This window comes from Lonchura striata, chromosome 11 (assembly GCF_050655825.1).
Source record: "Lonchura striata isolate lonStrDom1 chromosome 11, ASM5065582v1, whole genome shotgun sequence".
Taxonomy (NCBI): domain Eukaryota; kingdom Metazoa; phylum Chordata; class Aves; order Passeriformes; family Estrildidae; genus Lonchura; species Lonchura striata.
The window spans coordinates 12,688,899-12,710,000 of record NC_140713.1 but is presented as its reverse complement, the minus strand read 5'-3'; the positions used below and the strand labels follow the sequence as shown (position 1 = coordinate 12,710,000).

The 21,102-nt window shown below is 43.6% G+C and overlaps 1 protein-coding gene across 14 annotated transcripts in view; it reads left to right on the top strand.

Annotated features, from left to right (window-relative positions):
• Positions 1-21,102, top strand: part of ZNF423 (zinc finger protein 423) — a 227,855-nt gene that overhangs the window by 91,228 nt on the left and 115,525 nt on the right. The window contains exons 1-2 of one of the 14 annotated variants that reach the window (XM_077786325.2): positions 1-1,433; positions 1,997-3,149. The exon at positions 1-1,433 is cut by the window's left edge and continues 9,027 nt beyond it. The exons of 10 other annotated variants lie outside the window; for them this stretch is intronic. Coding sequence is in view for 1 of the 4 variants with exons in the window: in XM_085589575.1 (XP_085445701.1) it covers positions 13,269-13,287 (19 nt within the window). In the remaining 3 variants the exon portion in view is untranslated. Of the gene's footprint in view, positions 1,434-1,826; positions 1,919-1,996; positions 3,150-3,184; positions 4,385-13,147; positions 13,288-21,102 lie in introns of those variants that run through there. 3 more of the 14 variants (XM_021536129.3, XM_021536126.3, XM_085589575.1) reach the window with 3 other exon arrangements.

Genomic DNA, 21,102 nt, shown 5'->3' with positions numbered 1-21,102 from the left:
TTTCAAACTTAGCTCTATTTTATATGTGTATTGTTAAAAGAGTTCTTTATGCCCTTGGTGCTGTGGTGCTTAAGGAACCCTTTGTGCTTTGTGTGTGGCCATTTTGTTTGTACCTCAGCCTCTTTCTAACATGATTCTACCTCCTCTGCTCTGTGGTTGGGTGGAGGGCAGCTTGGAAATTGTTAACACTCACTTGATGGGCTTACAGGGACCCCTGTAGATTCCAGATGATGATAGTTACGATGCGGGCACAGCTAGGTGTAATAGCAGATTTGAACCTATTAAGTTCTTGATCATCTTGTTATTCTTGAAACTTTGCTGAAACTTTAAATTACTTATTAAAAAAGCACTTTTGCATTTAGCGTAGAAGACACAAAGCAGTTTATCATGCTGGAAAGTACCAATCTGAGTTTCACAATGCATTTAGTGATGAGATGTTTGAGTCTTATTGTGTGAGGCATATAATAGAAGTCTGGGGGGAGGAGAAGGGGGATGAAGACACATTGGTCTTGGTAAGAACTGACCAAATCCACTTTATTCTTCATCTCTGGTGGAGTGCCATGAGGACGGTGGGTCTATATTGGTATGATAGGGATCTGGATGAATGGAAAGCATAGGCTACAGGTCCTCCCTAAACTCTGCCCAGGGTGTCTGGTCTGAAATCTTTTCTCTCAGTTTTCTGCATGAGGGGAGGAGGGAGTGGGAAGGGAGTTTTGTCAGTGAAACACACAGCTAGGCAGAGGTGATGGAGAGGTGTTGGGCGTGCAAATACAGTTTTACCAGTCGGACAGCTCCTTAGCCATGGCCCTCCAATGGCTCCACTGCCTTGGAAGTTCAGGGATTTTTAAAGAAAAGACCAAACAAACTGTTTTTAATGGTGCCAGAGTGGGTGCCAGAGAGATTGCAGTTTAAAGCCACATGATTAAAAGTAAGTTTCTTTAAAGCCCTGAATTCTGTTTATAAAAATAGATGTTGAACATACGGTACAACATAAAAATCCATGTGGTCCTGGAAAAAAAAAAAAAAAAGTAGAAAGCACTTTAGCTTAAACCAGATGTGCGAAAGAGAGCTCCTAAACGTATTTTGTATTTTTTATTTGTGTGTATGTGTTTGTGTATGTGGGAGATATTTTTGGTTCCTGCTAGGCTTCTTTGCAGCAAAGCCCCTTTCTAGAATTTACTTTCCTTTATTAGAGTTGCAGCTCGGCTTTGTGTGGGCCTCTGGGGGTTTTGGCCAGCCGTTGGCAATTTCTCTCAGACACCCAATTACCCCTGACGTCAATGCCGTCTCTCCCATCTCCCTTGGGTGCCCGCATTTTTTCCTTTGTAACACTAATAGCTGACTAGCTAAGTGCCTGTTATTTCCTTGGCAGAAGATTTGATTGTGTTTTGGGCCGGATACTAAATCCAAAAACTATGTAAAAATGTCAATAGGTGAGTGCACATTGATTTCGGTTAGTCACAGTGATATTTGAGCCCCTTTGGGGGCTCTGTCTGGGGAAGTATTTTACAAGAAAGATAATATAACAGAAAATTACTGGAGCTGCACAGGTCTCTGGTGGATTTCTTAGGGGCCTGCTAAGTTTCTGTAGAATCAACAAATGCTTTATTAATCTAAATTTGCGGTTTTGTTCCTGCCTCTGCTCCGCCGGCTCGGGCTCGGCGGAGGAGGCCGGGCGGGAGCGGGGCGCGGGCCGGGCCCGGCCGCGGAGGCCGCGGGCCCGCGGCGGCCGGCGGGGCTGCGCGGGCCGATAAGCGGGGCCGGGTCCCCGCCGGCCGCGCGGGGCCGGCCTGGCTGGGAGCGGCTGATAAGAGCCCCGCGCGGCAGCCAGCCGGCAAGCGGCGGGGCCGCGCCTGGCACGGAAACTTCAGCACCGCCGGGCCGGGGGCGGCGGGGAGGGCTGCGCTGGAAGATAATGGTAATTGATTGAATCAAAGTCGCAGAGCAGCCTTGTTTTCCCTCGCAATTAATTTTTTTTTTTTTTTCTAATTTTCAGACCGAAGTATCCGAAGAGCTCAGGTTGCACCGAGCACATGCTGTACTAAAAGATAATAAGCACATGCCCTCTTCAGCTTTTTGGGGGAAATTCAGGCCAAGAAAAGGCACAATTAAACAAAACGCACCCCCTTAAAGTTACGAGCACGCGGCTCCAAGCTCAGCAGAGTGTGCTCTTAAGGACGGGGAAAATCAATGGCCTTTTCAGGTCGCCGGGCTGTGTGCGCTGGCTACCAACGACGAGCAGTCAATTTTGCCCACAAAGCCAGCAGATAGTGACACCAGGGAAAGGGGATTGTCAGGGGACTGAGTTGTGCAGTGTCCACACATTGCGCACTTCTGCAGCCTTTCTTTTTCTCCTGCTCCCCACCACAAAACCATACCCCACCGCTCAAGATATATGTAGAGGATGACAGAGATTGATGCCGTTTGTATTTTTGTATTGGTTGCTTTGCAGTTTAGTTTAGCTGGTTTGGATTTTTTTCACTAGCAACTTCTAGACAGAATTTTTTCTTACTTTACGGGGGTTCCCCCCAGTATAGCATTCAGGAGTAGTAATATAGTTTGTGTGCTTTGAGAAAATAAAACCTTTTAGTCTTTGGCAATTGCATCTGCAAGCAGTAAAATCTTATGTCAGCACAGTGTGCAGAGAGCAGGATACCTAATAGCTAGTAAACCATTTAAAAAAGTCTTCTGCTTGATCAGATATAGTGCTTAATGTATAGTGCTGTATCTTGCCCAGCACATAATTAGTATTGAGGGTGGAAGAGTCTCCCCTGTGGACCATGACACCACAGATCTAAACTGGAACTTTTTCCACATATTAGTTTTCTTTCTTTAGTGGAGGACATTTCTTTGCTTGTTTTAAAAATCATTCTCTAAGACTTAACAGACTGTATTAGCGTATTGTGTATCTTAAATGAACCTTGCAAGCTCTAGCAGCGTATTCTTCCCATATAGGCACTGTGTAGGGTGGGCAGGCAAGCAGTATTGTAGTGCCAGAGAGATCACACGTTGGCTAGAGAAATCAAACACCCAACCCTAACCCGGGAAATAGAAATTAACCAACCCACTTTTGCAGTGATTTTATTGGATCTCATCCTGGAACAAGTGTTTGTCTGGATGTGCTAGGAAAATGAATGGGCCTTATTGAGGTAAGACACTGTTTATCTAATCATGAAGAAGTTGGGATTTTCACTGGAGCTCTGTCATGTTTTCCTCAGAATGGTAACAGAAGATTTCTTTATGTGTGGGCCAGATTCATGGGATTTCTTCCCAACTAGTAAAAAGGTGGAACATTTGCTGTCTGTTTGGGCAAGAACAGGGTATCTTGATATCCTATCAAACAGACTAATAGGTCTGCTCTGCTGAAAGAGCTGGTAATCTGCCTTGTCATGACCACTGGTTATGAAAGGGACAAGTCAGCTGTGAAGAAAGATGACTTTCTTGAAGGAACCGTGTAAAAACTTTGGCCTAATGCCAGCACGACCATTGCTGATCAACTATGGCTCAGATTAGAGACTCCTTGTGTGGAAAAAAAGGGGTTTTTTTTCTTATAGGCTTGAGAGCCTACTGGGTTACTGTTGCCAAACTCCCCTCTTTGATGTTTCAGGTTCCAGTATAATTAAACCCACAACTGTGTTGCGGTCTTGTCTCTTTAGCCACTGTGGTATGACTGGCAGGTGATACTGTCCTTCTCTACCTCAAATACAGCTGGTGAACTGCTCCTAGGCAGTCTAGTTTTTAGACTTAGACCGGTACTTGGTAGCACCCCTTTTATCCTCCTCCCAGCCTGGCCAGTGTGCTCAGCATGTCAGTCTCAGAAGTGCTGACAGCGATGTGGAGAACAACTGCCAAAGCAAAAGTACTGTGAGGTCATTTGGATAGATAAAAGTGAGTAAAATTCATGGAGATAAGGTGCACCCACTCAGCACCTGCCCACCTCTGTGCTCCTCTGTGCTAAGGCTCATTGCTGCCAGCAGGGCTGCTGCCAGACTGTGCTGGCATCCAGCACTCTGGGCTGAGCCACCAACCCTGCCTGGGAGGGGCATGGGGAAAGGACAAAACCAGCTTCTGCTGGAAAGATTAAAAAAATTACCTCTGTGCTGGTGCAGTGCTGAGTTTTGGGGTGTGAGCCAGTCTGTAGGGCACTGGCAGTCACAGGCAGCTGGAGAAGCTGGCCTCTCGTGAAGCAACTCCTGAAATTAAAAGGGGGCAGGTTTGAACTGCAAACCGAAACAAAGAGCAGGGCTGGCTGTGCTCCCCCGGGCCGAGGCCCATTGGTGGCTGCAGGTTTTCCTGTGTTGTGTCACCTCCAGCGTGGTGTGCGAGGCGCAGGCACAGCCGAGCCTCCGCAGCTGGACGGACACGCTGCGCTCCCCATGCTGAGGTGGGACCTGCTCCCCTGCCCCACACGCGTGTCTGTGGCGTGCAGAGGGGCTGCAAGGTGGGCATGGAGGTGGTGAAGGGGAAGGTGAGGTGAGGCAGGAGTCAGTGGTGGGAAGCAGGTGCCTGGCACCATATCGGGGACACAACAGGGCCGGTACCTCTGAGGATGGAAGGAACGAGGCCGTGGGACAGCCCACAAACACCAGCGTGAGTTAAGATACCTTAAAGACACCTTCTCAGTAGTTTGCTGGGAAACAGACTTGTATGCTTGTTTTGCCACATCCTAGCTTTTAAATATACAGTGGGAGATAAAGGACACACTTTGGGTGAATTCTCAAAGCAGTGAAGGTAGGAGAATAGTAACAGGGTAACTGCTTCTTGGGAGGTAGCAGCAAGAGAGGAAATATCAGCATGGAGGGGAGTAGAAAAGGGAAGAATGGAGAGGGAAGCATCACCAAAATTATTTCTATCCCTTTGGTAAGAACTTGGGACATTTGTGAGTGAAACAACTCCTGATTTTCCTGGAGCATTTCCTTTTCCCTACTTTGGTACAGGCCTGTGTGTGGCCACGCAGCCTAGGTCTTTTTCCATTCCTGGGTGTGTGTTACACCTATTACCAAAGTGTCACTAAGGTATTAGCGTGATTTTTGGGTGACTGCTCTGACAATGGGGTTGTTCTTGCCATATAATTCACAGAGCTTCACTCAAGTCACAGCTAGAACACTAAATCTGCCCTGGAGAATAAGGAGGAAATTTTGCAGGTTATTTTAAGTTGATTCTGTGGAAGCATGGAGGAATATATCAGAGTTAAACTCAAAGGGAAGTTATTAGATTGGCAGCAGATTTCATGAGGTTTGTACTTGAATTTGGAGCTCACATGAATCTTTAAAAATGTTTTAGAATTGAAAAACTTAAAAGGTTTTGAGAAAACTTGTTGCACAAAAATGATCAGTATGAGTATCTATCTCATACAGGACAAGTAGACAAGTTCAGTAAGGCATCAGTTCCTGTATGTTGAGGTAGCCATGTGAACATAAGCACTGGAGCAGTGTGAATAGCCATTAAGAAGCATCAGAGTTCTGCTTTGTCTTTTAGTTGTATGCAAGTGGGCAGAAGACTTGTGAAATTGTTCTTTCAGCTCTGGTGGTGACAGGTTTAAGGAGTGTTAGCTGAGGAACAGTGCCTTTCTGGAGCATGTGATCTCTAACATTTTGTCCCCTAATCTTTGAATGTGTGTTAAATTCACCTAGGTCTTTTTGTAATTTTGACAGTTTTTGGTTTATGTTTTTTTTTTTTTTTCCTAGATCTTCATTATGTGGGCAGCAGTCTTTCCATTGCTGTGCATTGATGCTCCCTTTTATATTGCTTTTATAGCCCCCCTTTTTCCCTGGTCTTGGGGTCACAGAGCTGGTGGACAAAACAGTTGGCAAGGAAAGTTAATGACTTCGGGAAGGGATAGACTTGTATGCTCTGACCATGGAGATGACAGAAATGTAGAAAGGATGGAAAGAGGGTAAGCAAGGTCTTGAAATCGGAGAAGCTGATGGATTGTGTTCTAGAGGAAGGTTAGAGTAACAGGACTGGAAATGGGGACAGAGGATGTGAGTCAGGGTGGGAACTGCCAAGAGGAAGATGAGAAATGTCAAAAAAGCATGGGGAGAGAAGGAGGGGAATAGACTGGTAAAAGGCAGAGTGGATCTGGAATCAGCAGCTATAGTGAAACACACAGGCTAAGATAGTTGACTCAGAAGAAGACATGGGAAATGTAAGATGAAATGAACAACTTCAACAGAGGATATTATCTTCAGCTCTTAAAAAAGTTCAAAACTTAGTAGAAGGAAGAAATGCATCTGCTTGATTTTATTTTCCTATGCTTTTTGCCAGGCAGTTCTACTTTCTTTTCCAGCATTGATGGCTGTCTCATGATTTCCCTGAGACATTGTCTTAGAAATAGACACAGAAAGCAAATGTCCTGCTTCTAGGAAGCACGGGCAGGTAGTCTCTTTTCTGCCCAGTGAGAGATGGGCTTCCAGCCTATTAGAGAATTTTTTTTTTTGGTAAAGTATCCTCAAAAAAAAAAAAAAAAAAAAAAAAAAAAAAAAAATTGAAAATGACTGGTGACTTTCTTCTGGTAGTAAAAGAAAAGACTTTGAGAAACAGTTTTATATAGAGGTGATCTCCATATGTCCTTTCCAAACTAAATTACTTTGTGATTGAACCTTCTGAGGAAAAACAAAATGTGAAGTTTGAGTTTTGCTTCTGGTGCAGGTTGAAAAGGCTTAATGAGTAGTGCTCTGTTCTATCAAAGTTAGATGAGAACCAGGTGATTGACTTCCACAGGCAAAATAAGAATTCCTCAATCATGACAGCAAATGTTGCTTGAGTTCTTGGGTAAATAACTCAATTAGCTCTGCAAAATGCCCTTCTCTTGGGTTTGAGTCAGGAACCACTTTAGGATGTCCCTCCCTTTGCAGGAATACCCATGGGTTTCCAGAAAGTGAGACAGGAAAAGGCACACATGCTCCTGGTGACGGCAGCTTGAGCTCATTACTCTGATTTTTAGATATGCTGGCATTGTCTCAACAGCCTGCATTCACATTTATGGCCTTTCCAGACTACTTATCTAGGAGAGAATGTGTGCTCAGCCTGCTCGAGTTCCCTCTGAGCTTGAGCTCAGGGCCCAGACAAAGCACACCACAGCTTGGGCAGCACCAGCACTGGGCTCCCAAAGATGCAAAGGCAAGGCACAAAGTGGGGGTAGATCTCCATGCAGATCTTTAGCTTCTGGCAGTCCTGTTGGTCTCTTGAGCTTGTCTGAACAAATGCATCAAAAATAGCTGAACTGTTCCCTCCCATGAATGAGCATGTAAGTAAATTATTCCCTTCCATGAATAAACATGTAAGTATTTTTCTAATGAGATAAAAGAAAATTAGTCTTATTCTGCACCATCCTTAGTAGTTTGCACTCCAATTAATTCCGTGCTGTTAGTTCATTTTGGAATGTTCTGGAAGATTTCTCAGCATCTACCAGTGCATTTTGTGGGACTGTCTATGGAAAGGACAGAACATTTGCTGAAGAGCCATTACTGTATTTTCCTATTAGAATTCTCTACTCAGTGCTGAGGTTTCAAGAGGCTTTGAGTGAGCTGGTTGAGCCTCCTTTTGAACCCATCATGGATGTTTCTTTGTATTTTATTTCCTTTAAAGATTATGCCCTTCCTTATGACAACCACCTTTTGCCAAATGAGTAAGGCATTTCGGTTCTTCCCAGTTCTTGCCCCATTTACCACCCTCCAAAAAGACTGCAGTGGCTGTATGACCACATGTCAGATTTTTCCTGGAGGGATCTCTGATTTCTTTTCAATCAGTTCATTTAATTGACCATGTTTATTTCCCTAGCCCTTGTGGCTCCCTGAGTGCAGCTATTCGTTAGAAGCTGGATCTTAAGCATCCTTTTCATGTTTTACCTGGAGAATTTCTTTAAACCATCTCATCTGTTCTTAGTATTTGGGGCTAAGCCCAAAAGGGAAGCTCTCTCAATCAAAAGGCTATCTAAATGGATAATGTGACACTTCGAGACCTGTAACAAGGAGGCAAATGTCCCAGTCCCACTGCTCTGGTGCTGATCCCACCAGAGCCACCGTAGCTTTGAAGGCTTGTTTGGGCAAGGTTCCCACCGCGGATGTTTGCAAGACAGCAACTGGAACTTGGTACACGAACCTAGCATACTGCTTAGATGTAGAGCCTAGGCATGATGCCCACTTTGGAAAGCAGCTTTGTAGTCTATGTCTGCTTAATTTAGTCCTCAGCTGGCCTCCTGAGAATGGCTGCATGTTAGTGTCCAAGAGCAGGAAGAGATGGAGGAAACTTTCATCAGAAAGAAGATGAAGTAACTTGGCACTCATTGGAGTTTGGAGGCTAAATTGCCTCTTAAAAGATCATCCTTACTGCCTGTCTACAGCTTCCAAGCTGTAAATAGGATGGAAAGAAGGATCCTTTGTATCCCGTGCTCCCCTTTTCTAGATATTGTCTTGGTGATATGAACTTCCTTCTTCAATGTCTATAAAATTCTGTTTGAATGCTTTCATGGTCTAGGTTGGCATACAGCATAAACCCAAGCAAACTGACCTGAGACAGGAAGGCATTTTCCTCTTCAGTGACTTCTGTCTGTGTCCACTGCTAGCATCTATATTAGCAAATACAATTTCTTGGGAACATCCCAGAGCTTTTCTTTTCCAGAATGTTTTTAATAGTGCAAAGCACTGTTATTTCCTAGAAAGTCTGATCAGCTTCTTCAACATCAATTTGTTCTATTACTTCCTTATGAAATGTTTTATTCTGTCGTTTTAAAAATAAACATTCAGGGGTTGGACTAGATGATCTCCAGAGATCCCTTCCAACCTTGGCTATTCTGTAGTTCAATGAAACATAAGTCAGGAGTAATTAGAGAGAAATGTACCACATTTGAAGTATAAATAGAAGGAAGTAAATGGTATGACATGTCACTACAGTCAAGGATCAGATATCTGAATTATAATCTTGAGAGTTAAGTTAAATAAAAAGAGATCCTTTTAAATAACTTGGCATTCCTGTAATGACCCATGATATGTAAATCTGAACATTTGACTTCATTGCAATAATACAGCTAGTTTAAATTTTTATTATTTTTAAGCCCACAGCCAGCAGGCTGGAGTAAGTTATTTGCAGCATATTTTTAAAGTCCATATCGAAATATTAGCCATAACTGTCTGCTGTGTATAAAAAAAAAGGGGGGGGGGTGTATGTTTGAAGTTTAATCATGCTTCTACTTATGCTCAGTCCCAGAGCAATCCTTTTTTCTGCTGCTGAGCTCAAACAGCTAGTAGCCAGGTTTGATCTGCTGCCCCATGGAGCAGTGCCCTATGTGAATTTGAAGTTTTCTCAACCCGGGAGGCCGGCAAATAAAGACTAGCCTCAGGTAGCCAGAGCTCTCCTTCCCAAAGCAGCTCCCGGGGCGCTGCCTGGAGCAGTCCTCCTGAAATTGTTTCAGGCAATTGCTACAGACTATCTGTACTACTGCCCCTCTTACCCCTCCTTCCCTCTCCTCCTCCTGGCATAAGGGAGGAGTTTTGGAGTCCAGGAGTCCTATTTGACTTTAATAAAATGAAGAAAAAAAAATTTAAAAATAAAAAGCAGAGCAGTTTGTAGGGAACTGGCACAGACTGTGGAAACAGGAGCCACAGCAAGACAAAACCCAGTGGCCTTCAAAACTTTTTTCCCTTCTTTCTCACCACATGACTTGAAGGATGTGGACAGTAATTAAAGGACCCCCTAGCTCTTCATTTTCTGTGCCTGGTCCTTTGATCTGGTTCGTGTCGGGTAGCTATTTTCATTGTTCCTGTCTTTTCTTTTATTCTCACCCAGCCCCTTTGATGTGAGCAATGATGATCTTTAATTCCAAAATAGGAGATGGACAGGATAGCAGTACTGGCCTTATATAATGCATCTTTCACATCTTATTTTTAAACTTGAGCATAATAGGTGTAAGTCAGAGCCTGGGGAGCCTTAACCCTTTCCACTGCTGAGGAGATTAAGAGCCTATCACTTTTGGTAACATCAGTCAGGTTAATTTTCTGTAGATGCTTACAGATGCATTTGTGAAAAAGATTATTATTATTATTATTATTTTCCTGCAAATATGATGGATCTCAAAATATAATCTGGAGGGAGTTTGTCCTAATTGTTCCCATGTGGGAAAAATGTGCTGAGAAAGAACAGTAAAGCTAATGCAGTTATTCTGACTGGCTTCACTTGGCAGCACAGTGGGAGTGAAGCATACTGTTTATTAGTGTATGTTAATAAACTATAAGGGACAAGCTGCAGGTGGCGGTTTATAAACTGTTAGCTCAGGTAATATAGATGACAATATGGAGATTATTAGTAACATTAGCAGGGAGAAGGGCTGAAGTTCTTAATGTTGTCCTGAAGTCACAAAAGCCTGGTATGTCTCTATGTGCCTCTTCCTCGTGGGATGCACAAACCAAGTAGCCAGTGTGGGTGGCAGCACCATCAGATGTGGCATGTGCAGGAACCCCTCTGCCAGCCTGGGGGACAGTCTCCTGCCAGGCTGCATGGGGTGGCACATGGTTTCCCTGTGCCCTGCTCTTGTGAGTGGCACACAGGGCCCCCGTGCCCTGCTTTGGGGTGGCACACAGGGCTCCCCGTGCCGTGCTTTGGGGTGGCACACAGGGCCCCCGTGCCCTGCTTTGGGGTGGCACAGCGGGCCCCGGTGCCCTGCTTTGGGGTGGCACACCGGGCCCCGGTGCCCTGCTTTGGGGTGGCACACCGCCCCCGGTGCCCTGCTTTGGGGTGGCACACCGGGCCCCCCGTGCCCTGCTTTGGGGTGGCACACAGGGCTCCCCGTGCCGTGCTTTGGGGTGGCACACCGGCACCCCATGCCCTGCTTTGGGGTGGCACACAGGGCTCCCCGTGCCCTGCTTTGGGGTGGCACACAGGGCCCCGGTGCCCTGCTTTGGGGTGGCACAGCGGGGAGGGCAGCGCCGTGGCCCCGCAGCGGGAGCCCCCTGCTCCCGCATCGCCCCGGGGAGGCAGGTGGCGCCGGCGGAGCCCCTGGCCGCCGTGTCCCCGGGGAGCTCCGCATCGCCGCGGTCCCCATCTGCCTCGGCGGCACCTCCTCCCTGCGGGCCCCTGCAACAATGGCTCTGCTGCTGCTGCTGCGCCCTGCCCGAGCCGGCCCGCTGACATTTGCAGGGTTCAGCCGGCACAGCACAATCCGCTCGGGAAATGCAGCTGTAATTGTAAATAGGGAGCCCAGAATTTTCAAACTTCAGGTCTCGAGGCACCCGCGGCGTGGAGGGGGAGCTCAGCTTCCCCCAGTGTCTTTTATTTTAGTAGGTTTTGTGACCGTCTGAAAATTTGGAGAACTATAGGTCTACTGCTAAGCCACTTAAACGTTAATGTTTGAACATCATGTCACTGGTTTTTGTGTTCAGAAGAAGACTGAAATAGGCACAAATTAAAAATAAAATCCCAACATTTTCCTGGTAGAATTAATTAGAGCCAAAATATAGTAAAATATAGAAAATTTCAATAAGCAATAACAAGCAGTGAGGATAACAAAGATTAAGTGTGGTAATGGACAGAGCTTGATGAATCTGACTATGTTTTAGTTTAAAGCCTGTCTTTTTCTTTTCATTCACAAAATATATATGCATAAGTGGCTTTGTGTCTGCAACTATTTCAGATGTGGATTTATGCCTTTGTGACACCTGCTCTTTTAGGCACATAAAATGTGTGCTATGTTTGTGTAGTTCTTAAAATAATAGCTGTTATTTTAGGTAACTTTAGATAACTTTCAGGGCGATTCTTACTATATGTTATGGTCCTGGATCAGCAAAGTAGTTCAGCAGATGCCCAACTGGAGCACGTGATGGGACACGTAGGCTTTCCAGCCTCCACTTGCTTAAACCTGAGCACATGCTTAAATAGTTTGCTGAATAGGGGCCAAGACCAAATGCAGTGAATACCTAAAATTAACTTTGTTAAATGGCTTACAGTATGCCACTTGTTTCCGTGTGCTTTTAAATTTCCCACTTGAACATTATTTGGGCTGAACTTCTGTGTGTTTGTCTTTGTTTGTAGAGCTCTTATTTTTTCTTTTTTTTTTTTATTAAATGCATTTGGTTCCCTCAGAATATTTTCTGTTAGGCATGAAGGAGGAAAAATTCTCTTCCAGTACAGTTGGTCTTTAGTGTCAGTGGTTTTGTAGCTGGGGTGCTTTAAGGAAATAAGGGAAGGAAAGGTTGTAGAAAGGAATATTTCACTGGAGCAGCTCCTAGAGTTGGAAAAAGTAGACACACTTCTGAGACCTGGCAAAGGAATGTGGAACCTGTAATCTTGTCCACTTTTTCCAGCTATATCAGCTAATCTAATAATAGAAGCCTATAGGGCGATGCAATTTCTTTTTTTAGACAGAGAAAACAAACATTGAAATTGCAAAGGGGAAAGTTGGCACCAGTACATTCCTCAATGAGTACTAGGGCCCTTTCTTCACTTGGAAAGGAAAAAAATTCCTTCTTTCTAAAGCAACCCTGTTTTAAGGGCTCAAGCACACCCAGATAGGCTCTAGTTAGGTTTCAGCAGTCTAATGAAGCCTGCCTTTTTTGTGATTTCACTGCACATACTCCCTGCCTGCCTTGATTGGCAGCTGGGTAGCAGACCTCTGCAGCTGTGACAATTTGCCTGAGGGAGACTGTAAGTGTCTCATTGAAACTTGCATTGTAAAATCCTCCAAAATGCCTCCCATAATATTAGGCACAGGAGAAAAACACAGGTGTGAAAAACTTTCACAGATCCCATGAGTTCAATGTCTCTTGGCAGCTTTGGTAGATTCAGTGTTCTAATATAAATTTGAAACTTGCTCTTGCAAAACAGAAGTTGCTCCGTCTTCTGTCACGAGAAGTGGTGAAAACCGGCAGCGCCTGTGCCGCGCTCGCCTTTCCAGGGCGGTGAGGATTGGTTATCCATGGGTGAAACCTGTCCACCTGCTGTGACTCGGAGCCTGTTCCAGCAGGAGGACACAGGTGTCCCCGCAGGTGTCCCCACTGCTGGGGCGTCTCACTGGCAGGCAGAGTTTTAGGAGCTCCTGTTTCCCGAGTGAGGGCATGGTCTCATCCTGTCCAAAAATGAGCGCTCGTTGATTGATTCTGCTTCCAGTGAAGGAGGGATTTGAAAACCTAAGAGGTGTCTCCGTGAAATCAACCTTCCCATATGTATGTACAATTGTTTTCTCTTCAGCTGGTTAAGTAGCTTAACGTACTCCTCACTGGCACATAGGTGAGACTCAGCGTTGCCAGCATGACTGGAAAATGAATCTCAGCTTCTGAATGCCTGATCCTTTTCCTGGTATGTTTGTTCCAAACTGCTTGCCTGTGTGTTACAGCAACTTTGCTTCTTATATTTGCCATAAAGGAATCTCAATATGACTGCAGCCTTAAGATCTGGCACTTCAACAGTCTCAGTAGGTTCAACACAATATTCAGGAATTAAAGTTCTGAAGAAATGCAAGTAGCTAAATTTAGACTTAAGAAACGTGCCTGATTTGAATGAGCTGATGCTGATACATGGAAGTTTCCCTGCAAGCCAGCCAGGCTTTATTTGTTGCTTAAAGGGAGGAGATTTAGCTAAGTTGGAACATTTGATTTGCTTTCTAGAATTGTTTTTGATTAGTGACTGAGTGCAAGGTTAAGCTTTAATAACATATCCCTTGTAATAAAATCATGCTGGTGAGTGATATATGTGGCTAAAAAGATTTAGATGTACTAGTCTGTTAAACTAGTACAATTTGGAAATGCTCTGGAAATAAGCACATAAAATAAGAACCAAAGGCAAATTAAAAGATTTTTTAACTCTTTCTGGGGCTAAGATTTTTGTGACCAAACTGTGACTTGTGACTTGCCTGTTCTGGCAAGCTGGGTGAACAAGGCAGCATGGCTGCAGTCTTGATAAAAGAGAAACTGTTTTGAATTTAGTAACGAAACGTGTTAATGCATCACTGAGTTTCTGCTGCAGTGACCTAGTGAAGACCCAGTAACTAGTTAAAGCTGAAAATAACAAATCTTGAAATCAAATGACATTCAGAAGTTTCATGAGGGACTCCCAGTACTTTTCATCTTCTTTTCCAAACTACAAATTTTGGTCATTTCAAGACAAATCAACGATGCTGTAATATGTACGTTTTGTGAGCTGGTAGTTGCAGTAGGGCTGAGGTTTTAGTTTCAGATTTTTATCAGGGTTTTCTGCTCTCGGTGCTTTCCATAGACTGTCCTAAGAGCCATGAAACTTGTGCTGATGTATAGTGATTCAATGTACTGTAAACTACACAAGAGGGTTCCGTTTCATGGCTGTGTGGAGCTTTTGTGTAAATGTTTTTAGTGGTATCAATTGAGAAGCTGAACTCAAGGTTCAGCTGAACATTTGGGGTATCACTTGAAAGCTCAGTTTGAGTTGCTTGTTTGTTGAGGCTGGTTCATTTCACGGGAACATTTTAAACAAACTTTGTGAAGCAGTGTTCAGTGTTAGGTTTCTTATTTCATACATGGGGAAACTGAGGCACAAAGCTGTGGAGTTTCTTACCTTTCTAATGTAGTTGGGAATGTTAGGAGAACGTGGAACCTCCAGACAGTGCTACTAATGTGTTATTGACTGCTGTGTGCTGCTCCTTGTCTAGCAGGGGAGTCTAGTTTGTCAAAGGGAAGGGGTTTTGTCTCATCATTGAGGAAGGAAATGCATTTAAATGTCAAAGGTTGGGAAAGCCATTGTCTTCCCTTTTATGGCAGTGAACATGTCATGTTCCTCTGCTTACCAAATAAATGAAACTATAAAGGAAATTGTAGTTTTGGAAAAAAAAAAAAAACAAAACAGCACTGTAATCCAGAGCATCTGTTTTCTACTGTCTTTTTTCCCCTGGTCTCTTTTTATAATTTACATCCAAAGCATGAAGTGACAGAATTTGGCAGACTTGGATCTGTACAGTAGAGCTTAATGGTTTTTTAGCAGGGAATAAATAAAGCCCCTCAAGCCTGCTTAGTTCTCACCCGTGCACGTGAGCAGGGAGTGGGGGAAGGAGTGTTGTATTTTTCTTGGAAAAAGACCTTTTTGGTTTCTCCTAATCTGGCACCTGGAGGTCCAGCTGTGCTGGCTTGAGGCTGTGTGTAGCCTTGTGCATGGGAAGGATGATGGACAGGCCGCTGTAGAAGTTGAAATGTTTCACGTCTCTACAGGCAATATGTATAGCTATATTTGTGAATAGTGGCAGGGCGCAGTTGGAGGTGGAATTACTCTTCAAACAATGATTTGCCAATAGTGCTACAGTCTGGGCTGGTTTCTGTTGCGATGTGTGGGGAGGGCCAGCACCGCGTGGATTTTCCAGCTTTGCTTGCTCGTGCTACAGCAGCCATGGAGCCTCTGTGCCTGCCATCATTGCTTCCTGTCTCCATGAGCTGATTGTAAATTATTTTTCCTGGTTTGAGCTCTGCACATGGCCTGGAAATGTGTCACTCTAGTTATGTTTGGCTTGGTCTTCTGCTAATTTATACCAGTTTCTACTTCAATATATTTCCATTGGCTTAATTCAATGGCAGAATTTCTAATTTACTTGGGTATTAGTAGGAGTATTGGGTTCATTACTCCTAACAGTTTAGTAATCTTGATTTATTTTTGTTCTTCAGTCACACAAATGCCAAGGTTAACTTGCTCTTAAACACTTGATTTTCTAGGACATAAAATGATTCCGTATTAAAAGAAAAGATAGAGGACAATTTTATTGTGAAAAGTGGTCTAGATTGGGGGATGCTGGGTTTTGTTTGTTTGGATTAGAGAACTTAGAAAATGCTGGGTTAATATTTGAGAACTGAAAGATTTAATTTGCCCTCACTGGTACTCTTGGATTCTCTGGATTCCTCAGCTGTGGATTGGGAGCTGATATGGAGTGGCACATAATATTTCCAGTGCCCCTAGTAATAAGTGATTTTAATGGAGAACTTTTCACAGCAGAGGACTCAGAGATATAGTCTGTGCTTTAATAAAGATGCTATGTCTCCACAGTGTACATTAGTCAGTGAGTTAAACAAGCATCAACATTAAAACAGACATTATCCCCTGCAGTGTATTTTCTTAGTGCTTTGTCCATTACAGCTCTCAAATGGTGAGGATTCTAGTCCTTCCTGTTGGAAACAGCTCTTTTTAACACTTACTGCAGATATTTTCCCAGTGTCTAGCATAAAATTGTGCTTTCTTCTCTCCTCCTGCCCTTCCCAAATGCTCAGTGGAATGCAGTGATGGTGTTTACCATGCATGAACTCCTTGGAAGCAGTTCCTGCACCTTCCTTAGCTATTCTTTAACAAAGATACATATAATCAGACCTTTTAACCTTTCCTCATAAATCAGTCCATCCAGCCCATTAATCACTTCTGTTGCCTTCTTCTGAATTCTCTCCAATTTGTCATCATCCTGTGGCTGGGGACAGCTCGGTGACCGCAGCCCTGCTTGGAGGTTCAGTACCAGCCCACTGCACCCAGGGATCAGGATTTATTTATTTTGTCCCTCTTTCCTTTTGCTTCATTCCCAGTCAGAATATATCTCCTACCCACTCTGCATAATCACTTCTTTAAAACATTTATGGAGATAATTTGCAGTCTTACAGACCCTCTATCATTCTCTGATACCAAGTTAGCAGAAATTGATAGGGCAAAGGATTGAATGTGACATTTTGTGTCTCTCCCGCCCTCCCTTCCCCTACTTCCCACCCCAAAACAAACTGCACAACTCTTCATTTGGTGCATATGGTCACATTGAATTTGAGGAAAAAGGTAGCATTAGAGAGGAAAAAAAGATGCTGAAAATATAATTGCCTAATTGTGAATCCTAAGTAGTGCAGGCAGCAGGGGCAGCCCTGACTGGAAGAAATCAGAGGGTCACTAATTCATACTGCCAACATCCTAATTAGCTGTGCAAATGTAATGTTTATATTGTTGGGGATGGATTACAATATCCATTGTAGAATGGAAAGAAATAAATGAATTGTGTCAGTGGAGCTATGTAGAAAACACTCCTGCCACCCCATTAAACCATGAGAAGTAGCTTAGCTACTAAAAAAAGTTTGTTTTCAGGCTGATGCGCAAGTCTAATTGGGTTTCCAAAGAAAGGAACATGTTTTAATTATTAATTAGAAATCAGAGGAGTAAAAGAGTGGAAATCTGCTTCAGCTGGAGGTTTTGCTCAATGCTGGATTTCTCCTTAATAAGCTGAAACATTCCAGGCCTGCCTTAGTTAGCGGTTGGGTGCAGTGGCTTTACTCGGGGGGTAGACATCTTAATGCTCATGTAATTATCATGTAATTATTTTGTAATGTGGGATCAAAATTTTGCATAGATGGCATTCTTTCACTGAACTTGAAAAATAAAAAGTTGTGTTCATTAATGCAGTGATTCAGTCATTTTGGTCTAAGAAGCAGGGTTCCCTCATCCCCCTCCCTATCTCTTTAAGACACAAATATTTTGAAACAGTTCTAGAGATGGTGACCTCAAGATGAATAGAATTATTTAATTTAGATTTTGTTGAATATTTATCAGATTTCTTGTTGGTAATACTGCCTTTCAACAGAAGTGTCAAGTGGGTTGCAATTATCATCAAAGCTGATAGGTACAAATAAGCAATGATCCTGTCTGCTATCACAGGGTGTGCAGGTTCATAAAGGGGAATTCTTGTGGAAGTCGCTTTCTCCCTATGAATTTTCCTCCCTGTTGCCATTGAACTTCTGGAATCAAAGTTGTTGAAGACTGAAAGACTTTGTCAGAAGATGTTAAGTGGATTATGGCCCATCATAATAAATATTCCCTGTGGAGAGATAGGGTATGTTCTCATGAACAGAGAGTATGGAGGAGCTGCCTCTTTTGACTTGTGCTTTCTAGTGCTTAGAAGTAGTCTTGAGCAGAATTCTGCTCTATTTACAACTGCACACAGCTTGTCTGCACAGATGACAATGTTATTGGGCCACTGCTGTAGCTCTTATGGCTGGAAATCACTGGCAGCCTGGATCCAAGCTGAATCACAGGTTAAACCTGACAAGTTAAAGAACATAGCAAGGGCTGCTGGCTCTTGAGTTACCAGATGTTTGTAGATCCATGTGTGTCTTAAGGGGAACTGTCCATTAAATGTCTCAGCTTTAATAGGAAAAGGGGATAGGAAAGAAGAGCATATGACTCCATATGGCTCCCTCAGTGTGGCAGTAAATCCTTGTGTTAGTGGGGTGCAACTGTGAGGAAGTACAGACCTGTCTCCTGATGTTGCTGTTTCGTAGCAAAAAATCCGTGGAGGAGATGGGGAGGATATAGCTAATGTGGAGTGGATGGCTTCCTCTGGGGTTATGGCTTCCATGAACTTGTAGATGCAGCATTATAATAAACAAAATATCTGACTTAACAGAGCAACTGTTAAGAACATTTAATTTGGTCTTTTTTCATGCATCTGCTGAAATTATTACATTTTAAAATGTTTGATTTGCATTCACAAAAGAAGTAAAATTTCCTGACTGTGGGCCATTTAGCACCTGTTTCTGCCTATAAGACTCAATATACCTTTTCCAAAACCTTGTTTTAAGAAGGAAAAAGATAGTTTCTTAGTTGTTCTTTATCAGATAGCTGCACTGGGCTGTCCTACCCCTTCTCTGTAGTTAATTTACATGATGTTTAGTTGTGAAGGATTTGACAAAGATAGATACCAGTATCAAGAAGGGACAATATGATTTGTGTTGCTACTAAAAACTAATTCTGCTTGTGTGAATTGTAAGGTAGCTTTGGTCCCTTCTCCCTACTAACAAAGCTTTTTCTATTATCAAAAAGGAAACCACCTTCTTGACTTGTATTCTCCCAGCAGAAGTCAGGTTAAGCTTCATAGAGTAGTGGAAGTAACAAGTAATTAAGAATAACAAGCAATTGTGATTAAAAACTCAAAACAAAACCTTCACTTTCAAGGGGCCATATGTTGGTAAAAGTGCTCCCCAGCTGAACCATATGGATGGGTGGAATGTGGGATCTTCTGCACATTGGGAAGAGACCGTAATAATTTGTGACTTGACATACAATTGCCATGTTTCTTTTTGATCATGCCAGACATCCACAGGTCTCTGTCACATCCTTGTACAAGAATGAACGTGGGTCTCTGCAAACTAAGTATCTTAGCTTCAGAGTTAAAAGCAAGTGTGCCTTTAATTAAAACAAGACCAGCTTCTAACAGAAGTTGCCTTGGTTATATGATGCAGTCAATGATCCTGTTCCCTCCCCTCTCTTGCTGGAAGCTGAAAAAACAGTTGCAAGTACCATTTTAAAGGCTGTTTTGCCAAGCATCTGGCAAATGCTTCATGTCAAAACATCCATCTTTTCCCTCTGTGGGCAAAGAATGAGCCCAACTCGCTCATATCTTCACTGGTCACACTAAGAAGGCTAAACACACCATCCAGTAAAATGCTTTAGCTTCAAAAGTGGGACTGGTCCTTTATTTTGTGGAGGCTGCTTTATCCCTTTGTGGAAAAGGAAGCACAAAGTGTTGCTGTGGAGCAATAATAGAGATGTATGAGAAACCATGGATAGTCTTTAATCAATTTCAGCAGCTTCACGGAGGCCTTGCAACAGGGTTTTAGGCTGAGATGCATAGAAGAGTACACAATGGTATCTTAGAAAGGGACCTGATGATGCCTTGTGTGTGTGAAGGAACTGCTGACACTGGCATCTAATAGCATGAATATATGTTCTGCTGTTGTACCTCCTGGCACAGCCTTGGTAGTTTCTTCATCCACTGCAACTTACAGAAGCTCATCTGGTTGTGTGGGAGAGGATGTGATTAGCAGCAGTGGCATGTGCCTAGCAGTGCTGTGTGATTTGCAGAGGTACTTGTGAGATGCCTTAAGGGTGTTTATGCTCATGTCGCCATTTTCAGTAATCAACTCTTATTGATTTTTTCACAAGAAATCAAAGTTATTTTATAGGAAAATATTATGGAGGTTTCTCTTTGGTCAATGGATTTTTGATTTCTCAAACTTTCAGGAACTTAGAAGCTTTTTTACTTTTTAGCCCCCTGTACTTCAGTACACATAAGCCCCTTTTTGAACAAGTCTGGGAAGTGTTTGACATGGAACATTTGCTGATGTATTGTTTTTCTTCCTAAGCCATCAGTGGAACAACTTGCTTCTTCCTTCTTGCATGAAAATGTTGGCCCACCTCAATCACTCTTAGCACCAGTGAACCCCAACACAGCCAAAATAACATCTATATCTAACTTGCATGCAGGCAGCATCAAGTTTGGGAGGTCAGTAGTATGGTTTGCAAGTTCTTGCATTACATATTATCCAGAGAAATGATTTTAATGGAATACAGAGTCAAACACAATCAATAAATTCAGGCTCTGTAGGTACAGATTTAGGTATTGTTTATTCTTCCTTGTTTAGAGGAGCTTTTGCAGTCAGCTACCCTGCAGTGGGCTAATGGTGGCTGGCTGCCAGATGCCCACCCAGCTGCTCTCTCTCTCCCCAGCCTCAAGAGGACTGGCAGAGAAAGTAAGATGAAAAAGCTGAGTTGACATAAAAACAGAGAAATGGCCCAGTAATTACTGTCATGGGTAGATCAGACTCGATTTGGGGGAAACTAACTTAATTTTCCTCCGTGCCCCAGGAGTGCTGGGCAGTGGGGGGTTATGGCAAGTGCAGTGATGGTCGGTCAGCGGTGGGTCTGTTGTGGAGCCAGCTGCATCCAGCACAGGGCAGCCCCTGACCCCTTCTGACAGAAGCCCCCCTGCAGCCCCAGAGCCCAGGCTGGCCAGCACACCCAGCACATGCTCACATTTCCACCCTGTGCTGTGTGTGCAGCACGGCCCGGCCAGCCTGACCCCTGGCCTCCAAGCAGATGTCTCCAACTTTCCTTGCCTGCTGTCAGGGTAAGTAGGTGAGGGGCTCTCACATGAATGTTGATCCTGAGCCTGGCTTGTGGAGGTCCTCTTTGATGTTTTATTTTGGCTGCTTGCCAGGGGGTCCAATTTTAAAGCACAAGGGTAACGATCAGATTATTTTTATTATCCCTGCTTCAGAATTCACTGTTCTGCAGACATTGTTTCCTGCACTCTTGCTGGGTAGCAAAATGTCCCCAAGAAGGACATGCCACCAGATACAA